Below are 25,808 nucleotides of genomic sequence, written 5' to 3'. Positions count from 1 at the left end.
GAAAAGTAACTTGGTGGAAACAGAAGCTGAATCTGGAAACTCTGCAGAAGGAAATAAAATGAGGAGACCATATCAAATGAAGAAGTGTGGAGATAAGACAAGTTATACCTGCAAAAAGGGCAAATGGCAAGTGTGTGGCTCTTTTTCGAAGGACATAACTAATGATGTGGTATGTAGTTCCTGCTACTAAAGATATGTAATTCACACCAGTGAGTGCAAATACACTGAAGAAAAAGTCAGGTAATGTTTTACAAATATGTTGTGGTATGTGGATTTGGCAAACAGATTTCATGGCTATAAGTGCACTACAAAAATATTACAGTAGTTAATTTTATAATAATAATAAGTATACAATAAATACACCAGCTTTAAAGAAGAATTTGACCTATAAACTGTGTTCTTTAATTAGATAACATGTTTCTAAAAACTCACTCTTGTTTGTAATAAATGGGAAAAATATTAAATTTGAGAAAAATTATATAATTAGTCTTATAAACCTAAAATACACATTTGAAATGATGATAATGAGAACAAAAATAATAATTTTCATATAGCGGTCAAAATGACCACATCAGCGGTTCTAGGTATACAATACATTCCGGCGGTTCTAGTGTTAACCATGTACCATTTGTAACCACTACTTGATGGCCATCACCACACCATCTTAATTTAATGTCAATTATGTCAGATCTTGTCCCATGAACATTTTTTCATAAAGCGTAAATCACAGGAAGGTATTAAATATGTTAATGCAAAATTGGGTGTGCATTAACACTGTTAACAAAGAAATTTGAGAGGGACGTTAAAAATGTCGTAAACAGGGGGAAATTGTTAATTCTGGGAAAGTAAAAGTGGGGTTCTAATTTCTCATTCCCTTTAACACTTTTTTATGTTCTACTGTACAAAGAAGCCCTTCTTTCCACACACTTTTGTTTCTGTGATTGTTGGTATTTGCCCTTACATTTGCCACTTCATAAGTAGAGCAAAACATTCCTGTTAAATGTAGAAAACTGTACTTTGCATTACTTTAATAGAAGTTAATACCCCACAAAACAGTTTAAATAAGCATTGCACACAATTAATATGCTATATTCCACAATGAATGAAACAACAACTGTAAAAATATTTCATGTATAGTTATGATAGTGATACATTTTATTCATGTTACAGACAAAATGGTAACAGAGTTAGAAACTGAGCTACAATTGTTGTAATGACAAATGTAAGGTACTTCCTGTCAACTAGGATAAGATACTGATGATAACTAAAGTTATGCCAACTATCCCTTTGTACACACACACACACACACACACACACACACACACACACACACGCACTAACTATGGGCAAGATGAAAGAGCAAGATGGAATGGAACACAAACAGATCAATAACAAGATATACAAAGCGGAAACTTAGATGTGTTGGGAGGATTTTAGGAAGGTACAGTGAATCTGTTAGAGAAATCACATACAGGGCACTAGAACGACATATTCTGGAATACTGATCCAGTGTTTGGAGCTTTTATATTGAGCAGACCTGACAGCATATAATTAAATACCTCCGAGATATGCTGTTAGGAGCATAACATGATGGTAAGACTCGCTAGATAGTTTAACAGACACACTCAAGAAAGTTAAATGGGAATCTTTTGAAGAAAGAGAAAGGCGGCATTTTTCTCATGGAACTAAGAGAAAAAGTATTTCATGTAGAGCCTGCAGCCCTCCTGCTGTCTTCATTATAAATCTCAAATATGGACCATGAGAATAAGATACGAGAGGTTAGGGATACCTGTACACACACATTTTTCACTCCTCCTATAGATTAGTGGAACAGGAATGAGTAAGGAGAACAATGATACAAAGTCACTCTTCATCATGGACTGCCAAATGACTTCCAGAATATCTATGTAGGTGCAGAATTAAAATAGGATTCTTGAACACGAGTCAAGAATCTTAATCACTGTGTTGCTTCACGCAGTTGAAAACTGTATGAACATAAAAATGTAAATGGGCCAGATAAGCTGTGAATGGTGTACTTCTAGTACTGCACAGAGTTATGTATAAATACAACATGGAGAGATATGTACACGAATACAGTTTACTGTGTAAAAATTGTTGTTGATGTTTATGTGAAAAGATACTGTATTTCACATTTACATTTTCTTTTAAACTTGCAACTTGTTCCACAATTGTTCTGCCTGTTGACGTAACTGGTTAGCGGATGTTTCAAGCATCGCAGACTGGACCAAGTTATCCCATCATCATGTCTTACGATTGCTCAACAGGGAATAAACAAGGCGGTGTGAAAGCCGGTCCAATTGAAAAACTCTCGGCTGAGCACATTGGACAATATGAGAAATGGGTACACTGACCAATACCTGCTGGAAATATGCACTTCCATAACATTTTAGGACTTAGAATGAGTTGGATGATGATCTGGTCACTAGATGTGTTTGGTGACTGTAAGATATGGCTCCAGACATCAGGGTGTCTCTAGCTGATCTTTTATGTCATTTCTTGATGCACTCCTTTGCAAATGGGGTGAATGGTGATGAGGTGTCAAAGGCACCCATGCAACCCATACCCGTTGAAGCAATCCAGGGTTAAACTGTATGCTGCTATCATCTGGAATGATGACAATGAGTATGTAAACATTTCAAAGGCCATCGGCACCATCTCCTGTACAAAGCTTAAATTTCAAGTCTCAGTTTACGACTTCTCCAAGAGGACCATCTAGCCACTCGTGGTTTTCAATCCTCCGAATTTGGTTTTACATAGTTTCCCTAACCTCTGTTCGATTTGACAACAAAATCATGGTTTGTTTCCTTCTTTATCAATCTTGAGGCTAGCTCTATCACTGCTTATTGAAAAGCAATTGAATATGGAACTTCCACACAGAATGACTCTCCAGTTATTTCTATAAAGTATCACTGAAAATTTGCAGTTGTTCGATGAAAATAAAAAAAGAAATCCTACTGATTGTTTAAGAACTATCAAAACCAGCAATGTGTTTAGATTTACTAAAGAGGCACAACACTCAAATACCTGTTCATAAATATGTAGGACAAAGGATTTAAATCATCATCTTGTTTTGTTGTTGTTGTTTTTGTGGTCTTCAGTCCTGAGACTGGTTTGATGCAGCTCTCCATGCTACTCTATCCTATCTTCGTCTCCCACTACCTACTGCAACCTACATCCTTCTGAATCTGCTTACTGTATAAATCTCTTGGTCTCCCTCTACTATTTTTACCCTCCACGCTGCCCTCCAATACTAAATTGGTGATCCCTTGATGCCTCAGAACATGTCCTACCAACCGATCCCTTCTTCTGGTCAAGTTGTGCCACAAACTTCTCTTCTCCCTAATAATATTCAATACCTCCTCATTAGTTATGTGATCTATCCATCTAATCTTCAGCATTCTTCTGTAGCACCACATTTCGAAAGCTTCAATTCCCTTCTTGTCCAAACTATTTATCGTCCACATTTCACTTCCATACATGGCTACACTCCATATAAATACTTTCAGAAATGACTTCCTGACAAATCTATACTCGATGTTACCAAATTTCTCTTCTTCAGAAACGCTTTCCTTCCCATTGCCAGTCTGCATTTTATATCCTCTCTACTTCGATCATCATCAGTTACTTTGCTCCCCAAATAGCAAAACTCCTTTACTACTTTAAGTGTCTCATTTCCTAATCTAATTCCTTCAGCATCACCCAACTTAATTCGACTACATTCCATTACCCTCGTTTTGCTTTTGTTGATGTTCATCTTATATCCTCCTTTCAAGACACTATCCATTCCGTTCAACTGCTCATCCAAGTCCTTTGCTGCCTCTGACAGAATTACAATGTCATCGGCAAACCACAAAGTTTTTATTTCTTCTCCATGGATTTTAATTCCTACTCCAAACTTTTCTTTTGTTTCCTTTATTGCTTGCTCAATATACAGATTTAATAACATCGGGGAGAGGCTACAACCCTGTCTCACTCCCTTCCCAACCACTGCTTCCCTTTCATACCCCTCGACTCTTATAAATGCCATCTGGTTTCTGCACAAATTGTAAATAGCCTTTCGCTCCTTGTATTTTACCCCTGCCACCTTCAGAATTTGAAAGAGAGTATTCCAATCAACATTGCCAAAAGCTTTCTCTAAGTCTACAAATGCTAGAAGCGTAGGTTTGCCCTTCCTTAATCTAGTTTCTAAGAAGTCGTAGGGTCAGTATTGCCTCACGTGTTCCAACATTTCTACGGAATCCAAACTGATCTTCCCCGAGGTCGGCTTCTACTAGTTTTTCCATTCGCCTGTAAAGAATTCGCGTTAGTATTTTGCAGCTGTGACTTTTTAAACTGATAGTTCGGTAATTTTCATATCTGTCAACACCTGCTTTCTTTGGGATTGGAATTATTATATTCTTCTTGAAGTCTGAGGGTATTTCGCCTGTTTCATACATCTTGCTCACCAGAAGGTAGAGTCTTGTCAGGACTGGCTCTCCCAAGGCAGTCAGTAGTTCTAATGGAATGTTGTCTACTCCGGGTGCCTTGTTTCGACTCAGGTCATTCAGTGCTCTGTCAAACTCTTCACACATTATCATATCTCCCATTTCATCTTCATTTACATCCTCTTCCATTTCCATAATATTATCCTCAAGTACATCGCCCTTGTATAGGCCCTCTATATACTCCTTCCACCTTTCTGCTTTCCCTTCTTTGCTTAGAACTGGATTTCCATCTGAGCACTTGATGTTCATACAAGTGGCTCTCTTTTCTCCAAAGGCCTCTTTAATTTTCCTGTAGGCAGTATCTATCTTACCCCTAGTGAGATAATCCTCTACATCCTTACATTTGTCCTCTAGCCATTTTGCACTTCCTGTCGATCTCATTTTTGAGATGTTTGTATTCCTTTTTGCCTGCTTCATTTACTGCATTTTTATATTTTCTCCTTTCATCAATTAAATTTAATATTTCTTCTGTTACCCAAGGATTTCTACAAGCCCTCATCTTTTTACCTACTTGATCCTCTGCTACCTTCACTACTTCATCCCTCTGAGCTACCCATTCTTCTTCTACTGTATCTCTTTCCCCCATTCCTGTAAAGTGTTCCTTTATGCTCTCCCTGAAACTCTGTTTAACCTCTGGTTTAGTCAGTTTATCCAGGTCCCATCTCCTTAAATTCCCACCTTTTTGCAGTTTCTTCAGTTTTAATATACAGTTCATAACCAATAGATTGTGGTCAGAGTCCACATCTGCCCCTGGAAATGTCTTACAATATTGTTGCTTATATAGCTACATTTTCCCTTTCTGTAATGCTACAGTATTAATTTCCATCAAGTAAATCTTTGAGATTTAAAATGATGTTTTAATAAATACAGCTCATCCACAAATATTCATCGTACTTTCATTAAGTTAAAATATGAGAAAAGTGTATTCATTTATATTTAAGCTTGCAATGTGCCCCAAGTGGAATGGCAGGAAGACCTTATTTCACATGTTACTTCTTAATTAAAAAAAATAAATAAATAAATAAAAAAAACAGAAAAGATGAAGGCTTGTAATTGTACTTTTAAGTATCTATAGTTTTATTGAGCAGTTAACCATGCCACAAATTCAAAATAATATTGTATGGTTATTTTGTTGCTTATGTCTATAGACATTTAAGAAATGTAGTTTCTATGATAAAATTGGCAAGTTATTAGCAGTGAGAAAATATTTCGAAACAATTTTAAGAGACTGAAAACTAGTCCATTCAAAATGAGTTATATTTAAATAAATTTCCATGACCACTCAATTTGTTAAAATTTCATTATTTGAAAACACTATCTGGTAATTTAATATTTTTCCTATTATTCATTCCATATTCTCTGCAAACATTCAAAATATATGTAGGAATATATAATGGTGCACATTATCCTATGTTTTGCACACAGCCTTCAAAAATTCTAAGTTGATTTAATTTTTATCATCTGTTTCATGTGTCATTAAAGGAAGATGTTTATCATATTGTTATAAAGACAACAACTTCCTATTTCTTTTTGACGATTCAAGTGTAAATAATAACCTCTTCCTCCTGAGGCAACATGCAGTCTGAGGAAAAAAAATCTTTTACAGATACCAAATGAATTGTCAACTTATTTCTACAGGCAAATGAAGTGAGTGAATGCTCACAGCCATATAACAAATGACACAGTACCTGTTACGATACCTCACAAATTTGTGATTGAAGGTGTGAGTGGATCCTGAATTTGAGACAACTGTATTCAGAATACCCATCATAAAAAGTTCTGATGACAAATTAGGTAACATTGTCTGTAGCTGTTTATGTAGCAACTTGTCCCGCAAATGTGGAACTAGAGCAGCATTTCGACGAAAAGTGTACCATCCAACAATATCCTGAGAAGAAAGAGTAATAACAATAATAACAATAAGAACAATGATAACAATAACAACAACAATTACTACTGATACGACTATAAATATGGAAATAGTTTATGTGCAAGTGTTCACATGTGTGCACAATCTTTGTTATAACCACAATACTGTAACAAATATTTTCCTTCAATGTGGCAATACTTTGGGTTGTTTTAGAATGTATCTTTCAGCAAATTCCAGTCAAAAATGTCAAACAATCAGAGTTCAACATAATGATATGCACTGTGGGGGATGGGGCTCTGGAAGACCTTTATATGTATCAGGTCTTTTATATTCATGTGACACTGCACATCTATGCGGCAGACAGTGAGCTCTGCGTTCACCAGTTGGCTTCAAAATAGGCAAATACTCTTTAAGAAAGAAGACAGGCTTGATTACATGGCTCATTATTCATCTAACTAGAGTGTTTCACGAGTTTTGTTGTGACTGACAGAACAAGCACAAACTGCCTTTTGTGTTTACCTCCCACCTAAACGCTTTTTATTAATTATTTATGGCAGCATAGGCAAAAGATCCTGGCGTAGTCCATATCAATTCAGGCAGGCTAGGAAAAAATCTTACCTCCATAGTCTCAGATGTTACTGAATTTAGCATACATTAAAATTGAGGACAAAGTAAGGAACACGTATTTTTTTTGTTTTCTCCAAAAAAATTTCTGCTCTGAGATACAGCCTTCCAAAAATGACACTGCGCATACCATTTTGAAGACATGTATTTTGGAAAAAAAAAAAAATTAAAACTGGAACAGTTATAGATATTTTGTTGTTTTTTTATTTGAAAGACAATTGCTTTATGATTACAAAGAAATCATCCACTTGGACTTATCTGTCAAAGTTCTTTTATGATAGTGTTATGAACATTTTGTATAATTTAAGGAAAAAAAAATTTTTTTTTCAAAAATGCCAATCCATTAAATTGATTTTTTTTCTGTTGATTAGTACCATATACTTCTACATTCCCTGGAAAGGAGAGCTTCCACTTTTAGGTTGAACAGGTTTTATAAACAATTGAAATTTTTGCCATACATATAACCTGTTTTATTACCACATCATCACATAAAAGGCTCATAAAAATCAAAAAACCTAGTCTTATTTAACATAATTTTAGTTTTGAAAGATAAGTAAGAGACTCATTTTCAAAGCATTTTAAAAGGTTCCAAAATGTATGGAAAACGTCCAAAGTTTCAATTTATACAAGTTCTGTGCACTCCACTCTGTTTTGTACTGAAATTAGCCAGTCAATGAACTAACAATGTGTTCCACTGCTTCAGTATCTTCCTTTGATATAGAGTGATGCCTTCCTGTTGAACCAATAGGAACTGGAGCACTTACAATTTTCAAAACATAGTGAACAGGAAATGAGCACTGATGGTATTGTTGTTGTCCTTCAGACGGAAACCTATATATCCAGCAGCTCGGCCATGTGGTAGCATCAAGTTCACTACAATTTCGTTTAACTCATAACTGGCATTTATAATCTCTGCAATCCACCAGTCAGTCACAGTCATACAGACAGGCCACAAACATCCCCCCTTCTCAGGTTGTGACTTTGAATATTATCCTGCTGTTTCTGAGGTGTTGGCTGAATGAACAAAATTTCTTCTTTCTTGCTCTTTAAAGTCCTTGCAATATGAGTTCGCCCATCACTGAATACAAAAATGTGTCTTCTGAATTCCTTTCACCAGAGTAGTTTGTTTGGACCATTCTTCTTTTTTTCTCCTACACACAGAATTCTTTGATTTCCTCTTTGGACAAAAGAATGAGGGCTGTGGATGTGCAAGATTTCACGACTCTCGTAAAATCCTCAGCTTTCTGAATCACAGCTTTATTTGGTCTGGAAAGATTATGTTTTGTAGCATGGTGCTTCAGCTGGCCTCCTACACCATCACAAGGCCCCTTCCCGTGACCAGTAGCACTGTATACTCAGTCAGTTGTCGCAAGTGACTTGCTCAATTCAAACAGCTGGAAACAATTTTTTAAATGACTAGGAGCACCATCAGAAATAATGATGATCTCTGCCCCTGTTTGCAGTTGAAGAATTTTGTGCATTGCTAGCAAAGAATGTGCCGAGTCATGTCCTATGTCGTCACATATAACTGCAACTCTTGTGGTCTAGTTTTTAAAATATGTCACCCCTGTAAAAGTTGAAACCTTGTCATTACTCCAATGATACTTCCCACTTCCTGTGGGAACATTACAGATCAGTTCTCAGCAAAATCACAGTGAAGCACTAAACACAGTTCTTCAGACTGTACACACTTTTTCACTTTTGCATTGTGGTGTTGTTGCAATTTCTTCAGATGCTGGTGTGTTACTGCTTTCACTGACCATTTACCAAGTTTATCTATGAAACTGTCAAAGGCAACTGTTTTCTTAATTAGTTTATTTTCCTCCCATGTTGCATATGTAATTTCTGCAGTTATCTGCTACGTCTTCCGAGCCAAGTGTATGTAAAGACAGACCTCACTTTCCAGGGAAGTCTGTGGATGAATAGTTAGGTGACCCAACAGACTGCACATTCCTTAACTCCGATACATAAACTTCTTTTTACATATACCATATGTTCCACTACTGATAAAATTTTATAACTATTCTCTTTTTACTTTTGAATGCTTCACTAACACTGATGTAACATCCTGTACAATTTGGCTGTTGGCAAATATTTACTGTAAATTCCCTAGGATATTATTAATTTCTCAATTTTTGTACCATCCTCTTATTAATATGTTTGTTAACTTGAGTACGCTGTTAATTTTTTACGCAACCAAAACTGGTTGAGTGATTCAAAGAAATTAAAATCTTATTTAGTGGCCGTCAGTGGCACCAAAGTTATCTGTGCAGACACTGCTTTCAAAAGTTCTGTTACTATGGAAGATACAGATGTACTACCACAGTTTACATTCCACACTACTGTAGATATGGGTGATGCAGATATTAGTGTGAGCACAACTGATAGTTAAAAATCACTAAAATTAAATGTGTCTAGATGGCCTGATGTAATCACTGTCTGATAATACAGAGAATTTGAAGCAAAGTTAGCTCCCATTTTAACCATGATAAAGCTAACAAGCTTAGGAGATAGCCCATGTCACATTCAATTGTGACAGGATTGAAGATTTCTTGGTATGTTCATATTGTATACTAGTGAACTGTTTCAAAATTGTATGTCCTTTCTGACCCCCCCCCCCCCCCCCCCTCTCTCTCTCTCTCTCTCTCTCTCTCTCTCTCTCTCTCTCTCTCTCTCTCTCTCATTATACTGACCACAGCCCCTCTGTCCCTCACCTTCTACCCCCAATCTGTCCACCTCTTCCTTCGCCCCCTCTGTTCATCCCCCCCTCCCTACTATCTGATCTCGAGCCCTTTTTTTAAAAATATTATTTCGTCAATGAAACCTTGATTTGAAATTTAAGTTGCTTAAAATGAATGGATAAATCGGTTGGGATCTCTGATATATGGCAAATGAGAGGCCTCTCTTGATTCTGCATGTGTAGGGGTAACAACTTAATGATAGTATTTCACACAGTCTTAATCTGCAAAGTTTCAAATTATGTCTTAATATTCTAATCACATGCTGATAAGAAATAAACATAGCTTTCCTGTGTCCTTTAAAACTGACTGCAAGGAAGAAAACAAAACAGCGCATTGTTGTATCAACTTTTCTTATTCTTTAAACGTCCTATTACAGTTAAAAATGAGTGCAGGAAACAAAAAGAAACTGCACATTTTCACAGCACAGCAGTTTCTTTCTCACAGTCAATTAAACAGAAAACCTCTACATTGTTGTTTAGAAAATTATAGACCTTATGCTCAACTGAATGTTTACCACACACGCCCGCACACAAACACACGCGCGCGCCCGCGCGCGCGCGCCCGCGCCCGCGCGCCCGCGCCCGCGCGCCCGCGCCCGCGCGCACGCGCGCGCGCACACACGCGCGCACACACGCGCGCACACACGCGCGCACACACGCGCGCACACACGCGCGCACACACGCGCGCACACACGCGCGCACACACGCGCGCACACACGCGCGCACACACGCGCGCACACACGCGCGCACACACGCGCGCACACACGCGCGCACACACGCGCGCACACACGCGCGCACACACGCGCGCACACACGCGCGCACACACGCGCGCACACACGCGCGCACACACGCGCGCACACACGCGCGCACACACGCGCGCACACACACAAACGCACACACGCGCGCACACACACAAACACACACGCGCGCACACACAAACACACACGCGCGCACACACAAACACACACGCGCGCACACACAAACACACACGCGCGCGCACACAAACACACACGCGCGCGCACACAAACACACACACGCGCGCACACAAACACACACACGCGCGCACACAAACACACACACGCACGCACGCACACAAACACACACACGCACGCACGCACACAAACACACACACGCACGCACACAAACACACACACGCACACAAACACACACACGCACGCACACAAACACACACACGCACGCACACAAACACACACACGCACGCACACAAACACACACACGCACGCACACAAACACACACACGCACGCACACAAACACACACACGCACGCACACAAACACACACACGCACGCACACAAACACACACACGCACGCACACAAACACACACACGCACGCACACAAACACACACACGCACGCACACAAACACACACACGCACGCACACAAACACACACACGCACGCACACAAACACACACACGCACGCACACAAACACACACACGCACGCACACAAACACGCACACAAACACACACACGCACGCACACAAACACACACACGCACGCACACAAACACACACGCACGCACGCACACAAACACACACGCACGCACGCACACAAACACACACGCACGCACGCACACAAACACACACGCACGCACGCACACAAACACACACGCACGCACACAAACACACACACACGCACGCACACAAACACACACACACGCACGCACACAAACACACACACACGCACACAAACACACGCACACAAACACACGCACACAAACACACACACGCACGCACACAAACACACACACGCACGCACACAAACACACACACGCACGCACACAAACACACACACGCACGCACACAAACACACACACGCACGCACACAAACACACACACGCACGCACACAAACACACACACGCACGCACACAAACACACACACGCACGCACACAAACACACACACGCACGCACACAAACACACACACGCACGCACACAAACACACACACGCACGCACACAAACACACACACGCACGCACACAAACACACACACGCACACGCACACAAACACACACACACACACGCACACAAACACACACACGCACACAAACACACACACGCACACAAACACACACACGCACACAAACACACACACGCACACAAACACACACACGCACACAAACACACACACGCACACAAACACACACACGCACACAAACACACGCACACAAACACACGCACACAAACACACGCACACAAACACACGCACACAAACACACGCACACAAACACACGCACACAAACACACGCACACAAACACACGCATGCGCGCGCGAAATAATTGGTGCCAACATTTATTAGAATTTAGTGTAAACATTTTAGTAAAATCTCAAGACCTTTCAAGATTTCTGGTAAGAATGTTAAACAGTGACTTGTCTTTATATAGTATTATACATTTTATATACATAAATATTTATATTCCATATACATATTAATGGTTCATGGTGTGGGTTCCTGTAGTTCCTGTAGTCATGTCCTAGTTCATGAACCACGGGCAACGTATGAGTGGCCAAGTAAGTGGTCCCGACAGTCGGAATACCAGTTACTTTGGAATAAGGCTGGGCATCTCGGACATATTCTAAGTTGTGGTCACCTTTGTGCTCATATGGCAAAGACTACCAAATCCACTGGTTAGTCCCTCAGCCGTTAGGGGTAAAACCCAATGGGACTCGGGGCAAGTAAGGCTAGCAACCTGCTTCCCTGGTACTTTAAATATGATGCTGGCAATAATCAGAGCAAAATGCCTCGGACCTTTGGAGGTGACGGAGTCCCACCTCTAACTGACAAACCAGGGACTCCTAAGATACGACTTGGCAAACAAATGGTAATAAGATGGGGAGCTATTAATATCAATGGGGGCTACTCTGGGAAGAAGGTAGAGCTGGCAGAGGCTGCAAGTAAGATGGGCTGGACGTTTTAGCTGTTAGTGACATTCGGGTAAGGGGTGAGAAAGAAGAGGAAGTGGGAGAATACAAGGTCTACCTGTCAGGAGTCAAAGCAGGAATAGCACAATGGGGTGTAGGGCTTTACATCAGGAAAGAAATGGAACCCAGCGTAGTTGCAATAAGGTATGTAAACGAACGAATGATGTGGATAGATTTGACAGTGTCTAGCAAGAAAATTAGGATTGTGTCAGTATATTCGCATTGTGAAGGGACAGATCAAGATAAGATGGATAGTTTTTATGAGGCACTCAGTGATGTAGTTGTTAGAGTAAAGGACAAGGACAGTGTTCTGCTGATGGGTGATTTTAACGCCAGGATTGGAAATCGAACAGAAGGGTATGAAAAGGTTATGGGTAAATTTGGAGAGGATATGGAGGCCAACAGGAACGGGAAACAACTCTTGGATTTCTGTGCCAGTATGGGCTTACTAATCACAAACTCCTTTTTTAAACATAAGAACATTCACCGGTATACTTGGCAAGGCAGGGGAACCAGATCTGTCATTGACTATATAATAACAGATCAGGAATTCAGGAAGGCTGTGAGGGACACACGTGTATTCAGGGGATTCTTTGATGACACTTATTATTTAATCTGCAGTGAAATTGGGATTGTGAGGCCGAAAGTGCAGGAGATCAGGTCCATATGTAGGAGGATAAGAGTGGAGAAACTTTAGGATAAGGAAATCAGGCACAAGTACATAACAGCGATCTCAGAAAGGTACCAGTTAGTTGAATGTAGTCAATTACAGTCATTGGAAAAGGAATGGACAAGGTACAGGGACACAGTACTAGAAGTGGCTAAAGAATGTCTTGGAACAGTAGTGTGTAAAAGTAGGATGAAGCAAACAGCTTGGTGGAATGATACAGTCAAGGCAGCCTGTAAAAGGAAAAAGAAGGCGTATCAAAAATGGCTGCATACCAGAACCCAGGTAGACAGAGAAAGTTATGTTGAAGAAAGAAACAAAGCCAAACAGATAATTGCAGCATCGAAGAAGAAATCGTGCGAAGACTTTGGAAACAAGTTGGAGACTATGGGTCAAGCTGCTGGAAAACCATTCTGGAGTGTAGTTAGCAGTCTTTGAAAGGGAGGTAAGAAGGAAATGACAAGTATTTTGGACAGGTCAGGAAAACTGCTGGTGAATCCTGTGGATGCCTTGGGCAGATGCAGGGAATATTTTGAAGAGTTGCTCAATGTAGGTGAAAATGCGATCAGTAATGTTTCAGATTTCGAGGTAGAATGGGATAGGAATGATGGAAATAGGATCACATTTGAGGAAGTGGAAAAAATGATCAATAGGTTGCAGTGCAATAAAGCGGCTGGGGTGGATGAAATTAAGTCGGAACTCATCAAATACAGTGGAATGTCGGGTCTTAAATGGCTACACAGGATAATTGAAATGGCCTGGGAGTCGGGACAGGTTCCATCAGACTGGACAAAAGCAGTAATCACACCAATCTTTAAACATGGAAACAGAAAAGATTGTAACAACTACAGAGGTATCTCTTTAATCAGCGTTGTGGGTAAAATCTTCGCAGGTATTGTTGAAAGGAAAGTGCGAGTATTAGTTGAGGACCAATTGGATGAAAATCAGTGTGGGTTTAGGCCTCTTAGAGGTTGTCAGGACCAGATCTTTAGTTTACGGCAAATAATGGAGAAGTGTTATGAGTGGAACAGGGAACTGTATCTATGCTTTATAGATCTAGAAAAGGCATATGACCGGGTTCCTAGGAGGAAGTTATTGTCTGTTCTACAAGATTATGGAATAGGAGGCAAACTTTTGCAAGCAATTAAAGGTCTTTACATGGATAGTCAGGCAGCAGTTAGAGTTGACGGTAAATTGAGTTCATGGTTCAGAGTAGTTTCAGGGGTAAGACAAGGCTGCAACCTGTCTCCACTGTTGTTCATATTATTTATGGATCATATGTTGAAAACAATAGACTGGCTGGGTGAGATTAAGATTTGTGAACACAAAATAAGCAGTCTTGCATATGCGGATGACTTAGTTGTGATGGCAGATTCGATTGAAAGTTTGCAAAGTAATATTTCAGAGCTAGATCAGAAATGTAAGGACTATGGTATGAAGATTAGCATCTCCAAAACGAAAGTAATGTCAGTGGGAAAGAAATATAAACGGATTGAGTGCCAAATAGGAGGAACAAAGTTAGAACAGGTGGACGGTTTCAAGTACTTAGGATGCATATTCTCACAGGATGGCAACATAGTGAAAGAACTGGAAGCGAGGTGTAGCAAAGCTAATGTAGTGAGCGTTCAGCTACGATCTACTCTCTTCTGCAAGAAGGAAGTCAGTACCAAGACTAAGTTATCTGTGCACCGTTCAATCTTTCGACCAACTTTGTTGTATGGGAGCGAAAGCTGGGTGGATTCAGGTTACCTTATCAACAAGGTTGAGGTTACGGATATGAAAGTAGCTAGGATGATTGCAGGTACTAGTAGATGGGAGCAATGGCAGGAGGGTGTCCACAATGAGGAAATCAAAGAAAAACTGGGAATGAACTCTATAGATGTAGCAGTCAGGGCGAACAGGCTTAGATGGTGGGGTCATGTTACACGCATGGGAGAAGCAAGGTTACCCAAGAGACTCATGGATTCAGCAGTAGAGGGTAGGAGGAGTCGGGGCAGACCGAGGAGAAGGTACCTGGATTCGGTTAAGAATGATTTTGAAGTAATAAGTTTAACATCAGAAGAGGCACCAATGTTAGCACTGAATAGGGGATCATGGAGGAATTTAAGGGGGCTATGCTCCAGACTGAACGCTGAAAGGCATAATCAGTCTTAAATGATGATGATGATGATATATATTAACATTATGTAGTATATATGCCTTATCTCTCACAGGGAAGGTACTATTCTGTTACTACAATATCAATGAGACACAACTGGAATCAGCTGACTTGTACAAACGCCAAGGTAAAACAATTGTAGGAATATAAAATGGAATGCTCACACAGACTCTATTGTAAGAAAAATGCAGTTTACTAAGGAGACTGCTTACAAATCACTTGTAAGTTCCATCTTATAACATGGCTCAAATCTGTGGGACCCATACTACATAGGTCTCACAAGGGACATTTAGCTTATAAAAATAAGAGCAACATGGATGGTTACAGATTTGTTTGACTTATGGGAGAGTACCACAAAAATGTTGAAAAATCTGAATTGCCAGATCCTTTAAGTAAGACACCAATCATCCCCCTATAATCCCTCCTGCAGCAACCTTGAAGACAAGATTAGGCTAATTATGTAGGCACAGAGGCATTTAAATGGATATTTTCCCCATGTTTTGTATGTGACTGGAATGGAAAAAACCTAAGATGGGGCACCAAGCTCAGCACACACTGCCATGCGGTTCACAGTGGTTTGCAGGTTATGCAGGGCATCTGTCCTAAGAGTCATCAGGCGCATTTTCTCTGCCCCCCCCCCCCCCCCCCTCGAGATAATGTATTTACCTGATTATAAGATGATCCTAAATATAAGACATCTTTTTTTAGGATGCTCCTGGGGGGGATTAATTTTAATATATTCTGGCTAATCAATATTACAAACTTATTTTCACTTAAGGTATCTGCTTAAAATGTTAACATGACAACTATTCTGAACACAGGCCACTTATTCATTATCTACATTTCAATAATACAAGGAGTAATAAAATAAACAAAAAGGAAATATTTACATTAACTTTTCTTTACTGCCTTTTTGTTTGCTTAGCCTGTCGTCTATGGTATCACTGTTTTTAATCATCATTGTCATCATCGTAACAGGAAATCTGTGAAACATATCTTCGTTGCCACAAATATTTGGAAATTTCTTCCAAATATGTTGCGATTTCTCAGGTTGTGATTACGATGGGACATGAAAATACACATAGTGAACTTCACATCTATATTGCCATGAGAATGTCACAATATCTGTTGCTTCAAAAATATTGTCTGCTCGCCACTCTCTTATTGGTTATGTACACTGAAGAGCCAGAGAAACTGGTACACCTGCCTAATATCGTGTAAGGCACCTACGAACACGAAGAAGTGCCGCACACAACATGGCATGGACTCTACTGATATCTGAAGTAGTGCTGGAGGGAATTGACACCATGAATCCTGTAGCGCTGTCTATAAATCTGTAAGACTGCAAGGGGGTGGAGATCTCTTTTGAACAGTACGTTGCAAGGCATCCCAAATGTGCTCAATAATGTTCTTGTCTGGGAAGTTTGGTGGCCAACAGAAGTGTTTAAACTCAGAACAGTGTTCCTGGAGCCACTCTGTAGCAATTCCAGATGTGTGGGGTCTCACTTTGTCCTACTGGAATTGCACAAGTCCGTCGGAATCCACAATGGACATGAATGGATGCAGGTGATCAGATAGGACGCTTACGTGCATGTCACCCGTCAGAGTCTTATCTAGACGTATCAGGGGACCCATATCACACTCAAACAGCACACGTCCCACACCATTACAGAGCCTCCACTAGCTTGAATAGTCCCCTGTTGACATGCAGGGTCCAGGATTTCATGAAGTTGTCTCTTTACCAGTACACATCCATCCACTTGATACAATCTGAAACGAGAGTCGTCCGACCAGGCAACATGTTTCCAGTCATCAATCATCCAATGTTTGTGTTGACGGGCCCAGGTGAGGTGTAAAGGTTAGTGCCATGCAGTCACCAAGAGTACATGAGTGGCCCCTTCCGCTCTGAAAGCCCATATCTATGATGTTTCATTGAATGGTTCGCACAGTGACACTTGTTGATGGCCCAGCAGTGGAATCTGCAGCAATTTGCAGAAGGGTTGCACTTCTGTCACACTGAATGATTCTCTTCATTTGTCATTCCATCCTTCTCTTGCACAATCTCTTTCCAGCTGCAGCAATGTCTGAGATTTGATGTTTTACTGGATTCCTGATATTCACAGAACACTCGTGAAATAGTTGTACGGTAAAATCCCCACTCCATTTCTACCTCGAGATGCTACATCCCATCGCTTGTTTGCTGACTATAACACCACATTCAAACTCGCTTAAATCTTGGTAAGCTGCCATTGTAGCAGCAGTAAGGGATCTAACAACCTCGCCAGACACTTAATGTCTTATATAGGCATTGCTGACTACAGCACCACATTCTGTCTGGCACCACATTCTGTCTGTTTACATATCTGTATTTGAATACACATGCCTATACCAATTTCTTTGGCACTTCAGTGTAGAAACAGCAGGCAACAGTCATACTGTACAGCAGGTGTTGACAACATTGTTGCATGAAATACAGAAATACACCATTGGCCCCACAGTCTAGACTTTTAGTGTCACCTGCAAAATTTACACTGTTGTTGAGTATTTTGAAGTCATTTCAATTCCTAGTGCAAATCGATTCAGAGAAACTGCAGTTTAAATGAGGTAGACATTCATAAAAAGCCAAAGTATGCAGTACAGATTCCCACAGTTGGCAACATGGTTAAATTTACTGCTCCTCACCACTCCCCAAAATGGTTCAAATGGCTCTGAGTACTATGGGACTTAACTTCTGAGGTAATCAGTCCCCTAGAACTTAGAACTACTTAAACCTAACTAACCTAAGGACGTCACAGACATCCATGCCCGAGGCAGGATTCAAACCTGCGACGGCAGCGCTCGCGCGGTTCCAGACTGTAGTGCCTAGAACCGCTCAACCACTTCGGCCGGCTACCACTCCCCACCGTGCAGTCATCATAGTTCTCAGCCAAATTGGTGTCACTGTCTCTATTCCAACTCTCATACTAATACGCTCGAGCAAAAGTGAAACATAGACAGTAATATCTTCTAGGGTCCAGGTCACATGTAACTACAGCAATTAATACATAAATAGAAGATCGCAGTCACGATTCAGTGCAATTCTGGAAATTTTGCTCATTCAGCAATCTAGTGACCTTTGTTGGTATTATCTACATCTACATCTACATCTACATCCATACTCTGCAAGCCACCTGATGGTGTGTGGCGGAGGGTACTTTGAGTCCCTGTATCAGTTCTACCTACTATTCCAGTCTCTTATAGTTCGTGGAAAGAAAGATTGTCTGTATGCCTCTGTGTGGGCTCTAATCTCTCTGATTTTATCCTCGTGGTCTCTTTACGAGATATACATAGGAGGGAGCAATATACTGCTCGACTCCTCGGTGAAGGTATGTTCTCGAAACTTCAGCAAAAGCCCGTACCGAGCTACTGAGCGTCTATCTTGCAGTCTTCCACTGGTGTTTATCTATAATTTCTGTAACGCTTTCACAATTACTAAATGATCCTGTAATGAAGCACGCTGTTCTCCGTTGGATCTTCTCTCTCTCTCTTCTATCAACCCTATCTCGTACAGATCCCACACCAGTGAGTAGTATTAAAGCAGTGGGCGAACAAGTGTACTGTAATCTACTTCCTTTGTTTTCGGATTGAATTTCCTTAGGATTCTTCTAATGAATTTCAGTCTGGCATCTGCTTTACCGACGATTAATTTTATATGGTCATTCCATTTTAAATCACTCCTAATGCCTACTCCCAGATAATTTATGAAATTAACTGCTTCCAGTTGCTGACCTACTATATTGTAGCTAAATGGTAAAGGACATTTCTTTCTATGTATTCGCAGCACATTACACTTTTCTACATTGAGATTCGATTGCCATTCCCTACACCATGGGTCAATTCGTTGCAGATCCTCCTGCATTTCAGTACAATTTTCCATTGTTACAACCTCTCGATATACTACAGCATCATCCACAAAAAGCCTCAGTGAACTTTCAATGTTATTCACAAGGGCATTTATGTATACTGTGAATAGCAACGGTCCTACGACACTCCCCTGCAGCACACCTGAATCACTCTTACTTCGGAAGACTTCTCTCCATTGAGAATGACATGCTGTGTTCTGTTTTATAGGAACTCTTCAATCCAGTCTCACAATTGGCCTGATAGTCCAGATGCTCTAACTTTGTTCATTAAACGACTGTGGGGAACTGTATCAAACACCTTGCAGAAGTCAAGAAACACAGCATCTACCTGGGAATCCGATTCTATGGCCCTCTGGATCTCGTGGACGAATAGCGCGAGCTGGGTTTCACACGATCGTCCTTTTGGAAACCCATGCTGATTCCTACAGAGTAGATTTCTAGTCTCCATAAAAGTCATTATACTCTAACATAATATGTGCTCCAAAATTCTACAACTGATCGACGTTAGAGGTATAGGTCTATAGTTCTGCACATCTGTTTGACGTCTCTTCTTGAAAATGGGGATGACCTGTGCCCTTATCCAATCCTTCAGAACACTACGCTCTTCTAGATACCTACCGTGCACCGGGGCAAGTTCCTTCATGTACTCTGCGTAAAATCGACTTGGTATCCCATCAGGTCCAGCGGCCTTTCCTCTTTTGAGCGATTTTAATTGTTTTTCTATCCCTCTGTCATCTATTTCGATATCCACCATTTTGTCATCTGTGCGACAATCTAGAGAAGGAACTACAGTGCAGTCTTCCTCTGTGAAACAGCTTTGGAAAATGACATTTAGTATTTCGGCCTTTAGTCTGTCATCCTCTGTTTCAGTACCATTTTGGTCACAGAGTGTCTGGACATTTTGTTTTGTTCCACCTACCGCTTTGACATAAGACCAAAATTTCTTAGGATTTTCTGCCAAGTCAGTACATAGAATTTTACTTTCGAATTAGTTGAATGCCTCTCGCATAGCCCTCCTCACACTACATTTTGCTTCGTGTAATTTTTGTTTGTCTGCAAGGCTTTGGCTATGTTTATGTTTGCTGCGAAGTTCCCTTTACTTCCGCAGCAGTTTTCTAACTCTGTTGTTGTACCACGGTGGCTCTTTTCCATCTCTTATGATCTTGTTTGGCGCATACTCATCTAACACATTGTACGATGGTTTTGAACTTTGTCCACTGATCCTCAACACTATCTGTACTTGAGACCAAACTTTTGTGTTGAGCCGTCAAGTACTCTGAAATCTGCTTTTTGTCACTTTTGCTAAACAGAAAAATCTTCCTACCTTTTTCAATATTTCTATTTATGGCTGAAATCATCGATGCAGTAACTACTTTATGATCGCTGATTCCCTGTTCTGCGCTAACTGTTTCAAATAGTTTGGGTCTGTTTGTCACCAGAAGGTCTAATATGTTATCGCCATGAGTTGGTTCTCTGTTTAACTGCTCAAGGTAGTTTTCAGATAATGCACTTAAAAACACACACACACACACACACACACACACACACACACACACACACACACACACACACACACAGGTTCTTTCTACTGTAATTTATTCTTGCAATAACAACTGCTGTCAATTAACTGTGATGTATTTAGTCTGTTAGGGATTCAATTCTAGATTAATTTTCTTTCTTGTTTCATTTTAATGTCACCATTTTGCTCTAAAGCTGTTGATGTTTTTCCCCAGTATTCTAATACATGAACACTGTCCAAATTTCTTGTTTACAACTCACTCAGTAGATCATTAAAATTTCTCATAACCAAATAGAACATTGATTAGGGTTTAGAATCAAATAATGATTTTTGAAGTGTAAGATTTTCATCTTAGAATATTACCTTTACTTCAAAAGCAACGCAAATGTACGATATGTACGCGCTTTCCACATATGTACGAGACCTTTTATTGCAAACTTTTTCAAATAGAACAAATCTTTATAAGTTTATAGAATTTAATGCTGTTTCCTCCTGTGTTTCACAAAATTGTCAATTTTTAAGCAGAGCATTATATTGTTTTAGGGCCTGAGCAACAACAGTTTAATCTGCAAATATAAGACAACTCCGTATTCTTCAAATGACAAATTTGGGACAAAACCTATTCGTATAATCAGATGAATAAAGTATTTACAACACGTAGCTGGAGTCAGCCTAAACAAATACTGCTCTTCACTTCTTTCATGCAACACTTGTGACTTGCTTGCCACCCAGGCCTATGTAAACTTTTACTGCCATGCAGCAGCATTGCTCATTCACTGCTGGAGTATTGATTATTCTTCACGATGTGCTGTTCCTGTCAATACGTATCGCTAAAGTGAATATCGAACTAGAGTAACTTGGTATCACTATTGAATGGACATATAATGATTCTACTTTAATTTTCTTTGTAACAGGAAAGCAACCGAGGATTTCCATCAATACTGGGTGTCACATGAAAGACATGGTGAGTGGCATTTGTTTAGGATGACTCGAGTTACATACTGCAAAAAAATAAATTGCAAATATCTGGGAAAATTTCAGAGAAAATGCGCCTGATGACTCCTCAGAGGGAAATCAGGTATATTTAGATTTATATAACCCAGGATGTGAATAATCTGCTAACGTGTAAAGGGTTACGGTCATGGAAAGGTGTGGATGAACTGTTCTCTGTTGAGTTGGATGGAGGTGCCAATGATGTAGGAAGCCAATCTGTTATTACTCTCTTTATTAACAATTATACATGCACACAGACCAGTGGATATGAATCAGATGGCAATGAGCCAGACAGTAGCCAGGGCTAGGTAAGTGAGCCTAACAAGACTATCCGGGCAATGAACATGGAACTGCAGGCTGGAGAGCAGCAGCATCTGGGTTGTCCCGAACTCACAGCTCAGCCTGGACCATGGAGATGGAGACACGAAGTTGCTACTTTACAGCTTGGAGACGCCAAATGTAGCAGCATCATAAGTACGGCACTGTGGCCCAGCACTGATTTTGTGGGAGAGTCGTGTTTTTGTCTTGCCTAGAAAGCTCTGGAATGGAGGCCAATGATGGGCTTCCCGTGGTGGTTGTGTGACAGTCAGTCACACTGCAAAAGTTTCCCAGGTCATTTGCACTTGCAAGGGGCCAATGCAAGTGCGAGCGGTTCTGCTGACTTGTGGGGTGCTCCATCAAGTGGGCAGACTGTGGCTACAACCTTATTATTGGTCTGGGCTGCTTTCTGGGCTGCTAAAGCATCAGGACACAACATTTCATCCCTCATTAGACTAATTTGGTCTACTAGATTACTGCTTAAGAGTTTGGATGCAAGAGAGACACTGACTTTTCTATTGCTGTTTCTAATACTTTACATTCTACTGCATGAAGTTGGGCACTGCAGTAATTTCATTGTTGAGAGTAGTACTTCCTCAAATCCTTCATCACCTTAAATGACATAACTTATTTGTATTTCCTGCTACCAGTCACTTATTGGTTTTATGCTCAACATACCATACTGTAACACATTTTGATCATCATCTGGTCTTAAATTAACAAAGGACTTTTTGTTCATAGTTCACTGTTGGTGTGGTTGTTGGAGCATTTGAAGAATGGATGCCCAGTGATGTCTTCTGTGGTGTGTGGCAGTGTCTTGTTGTTTATTATAACTAGCACCACAGCCTGTGTGGAATGCAGATAGTTTCCCATCATCTGTTATGGTGGGAAAATTATGTGACACACTTTTCTATTTGACAGTTGTTCACTTATGATTCTGGCAACCCAAAGCTTTGTTTGCATCATTGGTACACTGGCAGAGTTGTTGTGAGACCTTACACTGTTGCATTATTTTGACACTGTTTTTTTGACGATTTACTGCACAAATTTTTCTATTGCATTAGAACTGGCTTAAGAGTTGACATTGGTTATCTCATTAAGAATATTATCTCCATATTTTGTTTTATGAAAGAAAACTTACATTTTTCCATGACATCCATTCTTCCGCTTATTCTGATTTTGTGTAACACTTCGAGATTGTCTTTTATTTTCAAATGGTGGTGTGGCCTATGTTCCTGATGGTGATTTGTTACATGTATTGAGTCTATAGCAGTCTAAATGTATGGTTTTACATCATTTTCTGAAGTTTGTGTCCGTCTGGCAACTATAATGTTTGCAGATAATTTTGTAAATGACAGAGCATCACAATCTGAATATGACAGTGTGAATAAGCTTCCAACATTGGTGGTTGTTAGTGCTGAAGTTTATTTTTATACCTGTTTTTGATAGTGTTGCTAATTTGTCAGACATTATACCAACGTATGCCACTTTTATACATTTAACTGCTAGAGTGCTGTCAGTTGTGACTGTGGCTTAATGATAATCATTCATTTTTTAAAATTATTATTATCTGTTGCGACATTAATGAGTGAAGGATCTTATCCATTGTTTATTGTGGTTTCTATTTCAGCTGAAAGAACCAGAGGTTGTACAGAGTTTCAGGGAGAGCATAAGGGAACAATTGACAAGAATGGGGGACAGAAATACAGTAGAAGAAGAATGGGTAACTTTGAGGAATGAAATAGTGAAGGCAGCATAGGATCAAGTAGACTAGTAGAAATCCTTGGGTAACAGAAGAAATATTGAATTTAATTGATGAAAGGAGAAAATATAAAAATGCAGTAAATGAAGCAGGCAAAAAGGAATACAAACGTCTCAAAAATGAGATCGACAGGAAGTGCAAAATGGCTAAGCAGGGATGGCTAGAGGACAAATGTAAGGATGTAGAGGATTATCTCACTAGGGGTAAGACAGATACTGCCTACAGGAAAATTAAAGAGGCCTTTGGAGAAAAGAGAGCCACTTGTATGAACATCAAGAGCTCAGATGGAAACCCAGTTCTAAGCAAAGAAGGGAAAGCAGAAAGGTGCAAGGAGTATATAGAGGGCCTATACAAGGGCGATGTACTTGAGGATAATATTATGGAAATGGAAGAGGATGTAAATGAAGATGAAATGGGAGATATGATAATGCGTGAAGAGTTTGACAGAGCACTGAATGACCTGAGTCGAAACATGGCACCCGGAGTAGACAACATTCCATTAGAACTACTGACTGCCTTGGGAGAGCCAGTCCTGACAAGACTCTACCTTCTGGTGAGCAAGATGTATGAAACAGGCGAAATACCCTCAGACTTCAAGAAGAATATAATAATTCCAATCCCAAAGAAAGCAGGTGTTGACAGGTATGAAAATTACCGAACTATCAGTTTAAAAAGTCACAGCTGCAAAATACTAACGCGAATTCTTTACAGGCGAATGGAAAAACTAGTAGAAGCCGACCTCGGGGAAGATCAGTTTGGATTCCGTAGAAATGTTGGAACACGTGAGGCAATACTGACCCTACGACTTCTTAGAAACTAGATTAAGGAAGGGCAAACCTACGCTTCTAGCATTTGTAGACTTAGAGAAAGCTTTTGGCAATGTTGATTGGAATACTCTCTTTCAAATTCTGAAGGTGGCAGGGGTAAAATACAAGGAGCGAAAGGCTATTTACAATTTGTGCAGAAACCAGATGGCATTTATAAGAGTCGAGGGGTATGAAAGGGAAGCAGTGGTTGGGAAGGGAGTGAGACAGGGTTGTAGCCTCTCCCCGATGTTATTAAATCTGTATATTGAGCAAGCAATAAAGGAAACAAAAGAAAAGTTTGGAGTAGGAATTAAAATCCATGGAGAAGAAATAAAAACTTTGTGGTTCGCCGATGACATTGTAATTCTGTCAGAGACAGCAAAGGACTTGGATGAGCAGTTGAACGGAATGGACAGTGTCTTGAAAGGATGGTATAAGATGAACATCAACAAAAGCAAAACTAGGATAATGGAATGTAGTCGAATTAAGTTGGGTGATGCTGAGGGAATTATGTTAGGAAATGACACACTTAAAGTAGTAATGGAGTTCTCTATTTGGGGAGCAAAATAACTGATGATGGTTGAAGTAGAGAGGATATAAAATGTAGAGAGGATATAAAATGTAGAGAGGATATAAAATGTAGAGAGGATATAAAATGTAGAGAGGATATAAAATGTAGGCTTTCCTTGTCTGCTTCATTTACTGGCAATGGCAAGGAAAGCGTTTCTGAAGAAGAGAAATTTGTTAACATCGAGTATTGATTTAAGTGTCAGGAAGTCGTTTCTGAAAGTATTTGTATGGAGCGTAGCCATGTATGGAAGTGAAACATAGACGATAACTAGTTTGGGCAAGAAGAGAACAGAAGCTTTCGAAATGTGGTGCAACAGAAGAATGCTGAAGATTAGATGGGTAGATCACATAACTAATGAGGAGGTACTGAATAGAATTGGGGAGGAGTTTGTGGCACAACTTGACAAGAAGAAGGGATTGGTTGGTAGGACA

At 40.1% G+C, this 25,808-nt stretch overlaps 1 protein-coding gene across 1 annotated transcript in view; it reads right to left on the bottom strand.

Annotated features, from left to right (window-relative positions):
- Positions 1-25,808, bottom strand: part of LOC126172609 (BRISC complex subunit FAM175B-like) — a 139,606-nt gene that overhangs the window by 37,160 nt on the left and 76,638 nt on the right. The window contains exon 4 of the mRNA XM_049920896.1: positions 6,194-6,393. Coding sequence (XP_049776853.1) covers positions 6,194-6,393 — 200 coding nt within the window. The remainder of the gene's footprint in view (positions 1-6,193; positions 6,394-25,808) is intronic.

Source organism: Schistocerca cancellata, chromosome 1, assembly GCF_023864275.1.
Source record: "Schistocerca cancellata isolate TAMUIC-IGC-003103 chromosome 1, iqSchCanc2.1, whole genome shotgun sequence".
In the NCBI taxonomy this organism is placed as follows: domain Eukaryota; kingdom Metazoa; phylum Arthropoda; class Insecta; order Orthoptera; family Acrididae; genus Schistocerca; species Schistocerca cancellata.
The sequence above is the reverse complement of the archived record's forward strand: the minus strand, read 5'-3'. Positions and strand labels throughout refer to the sequence as shown.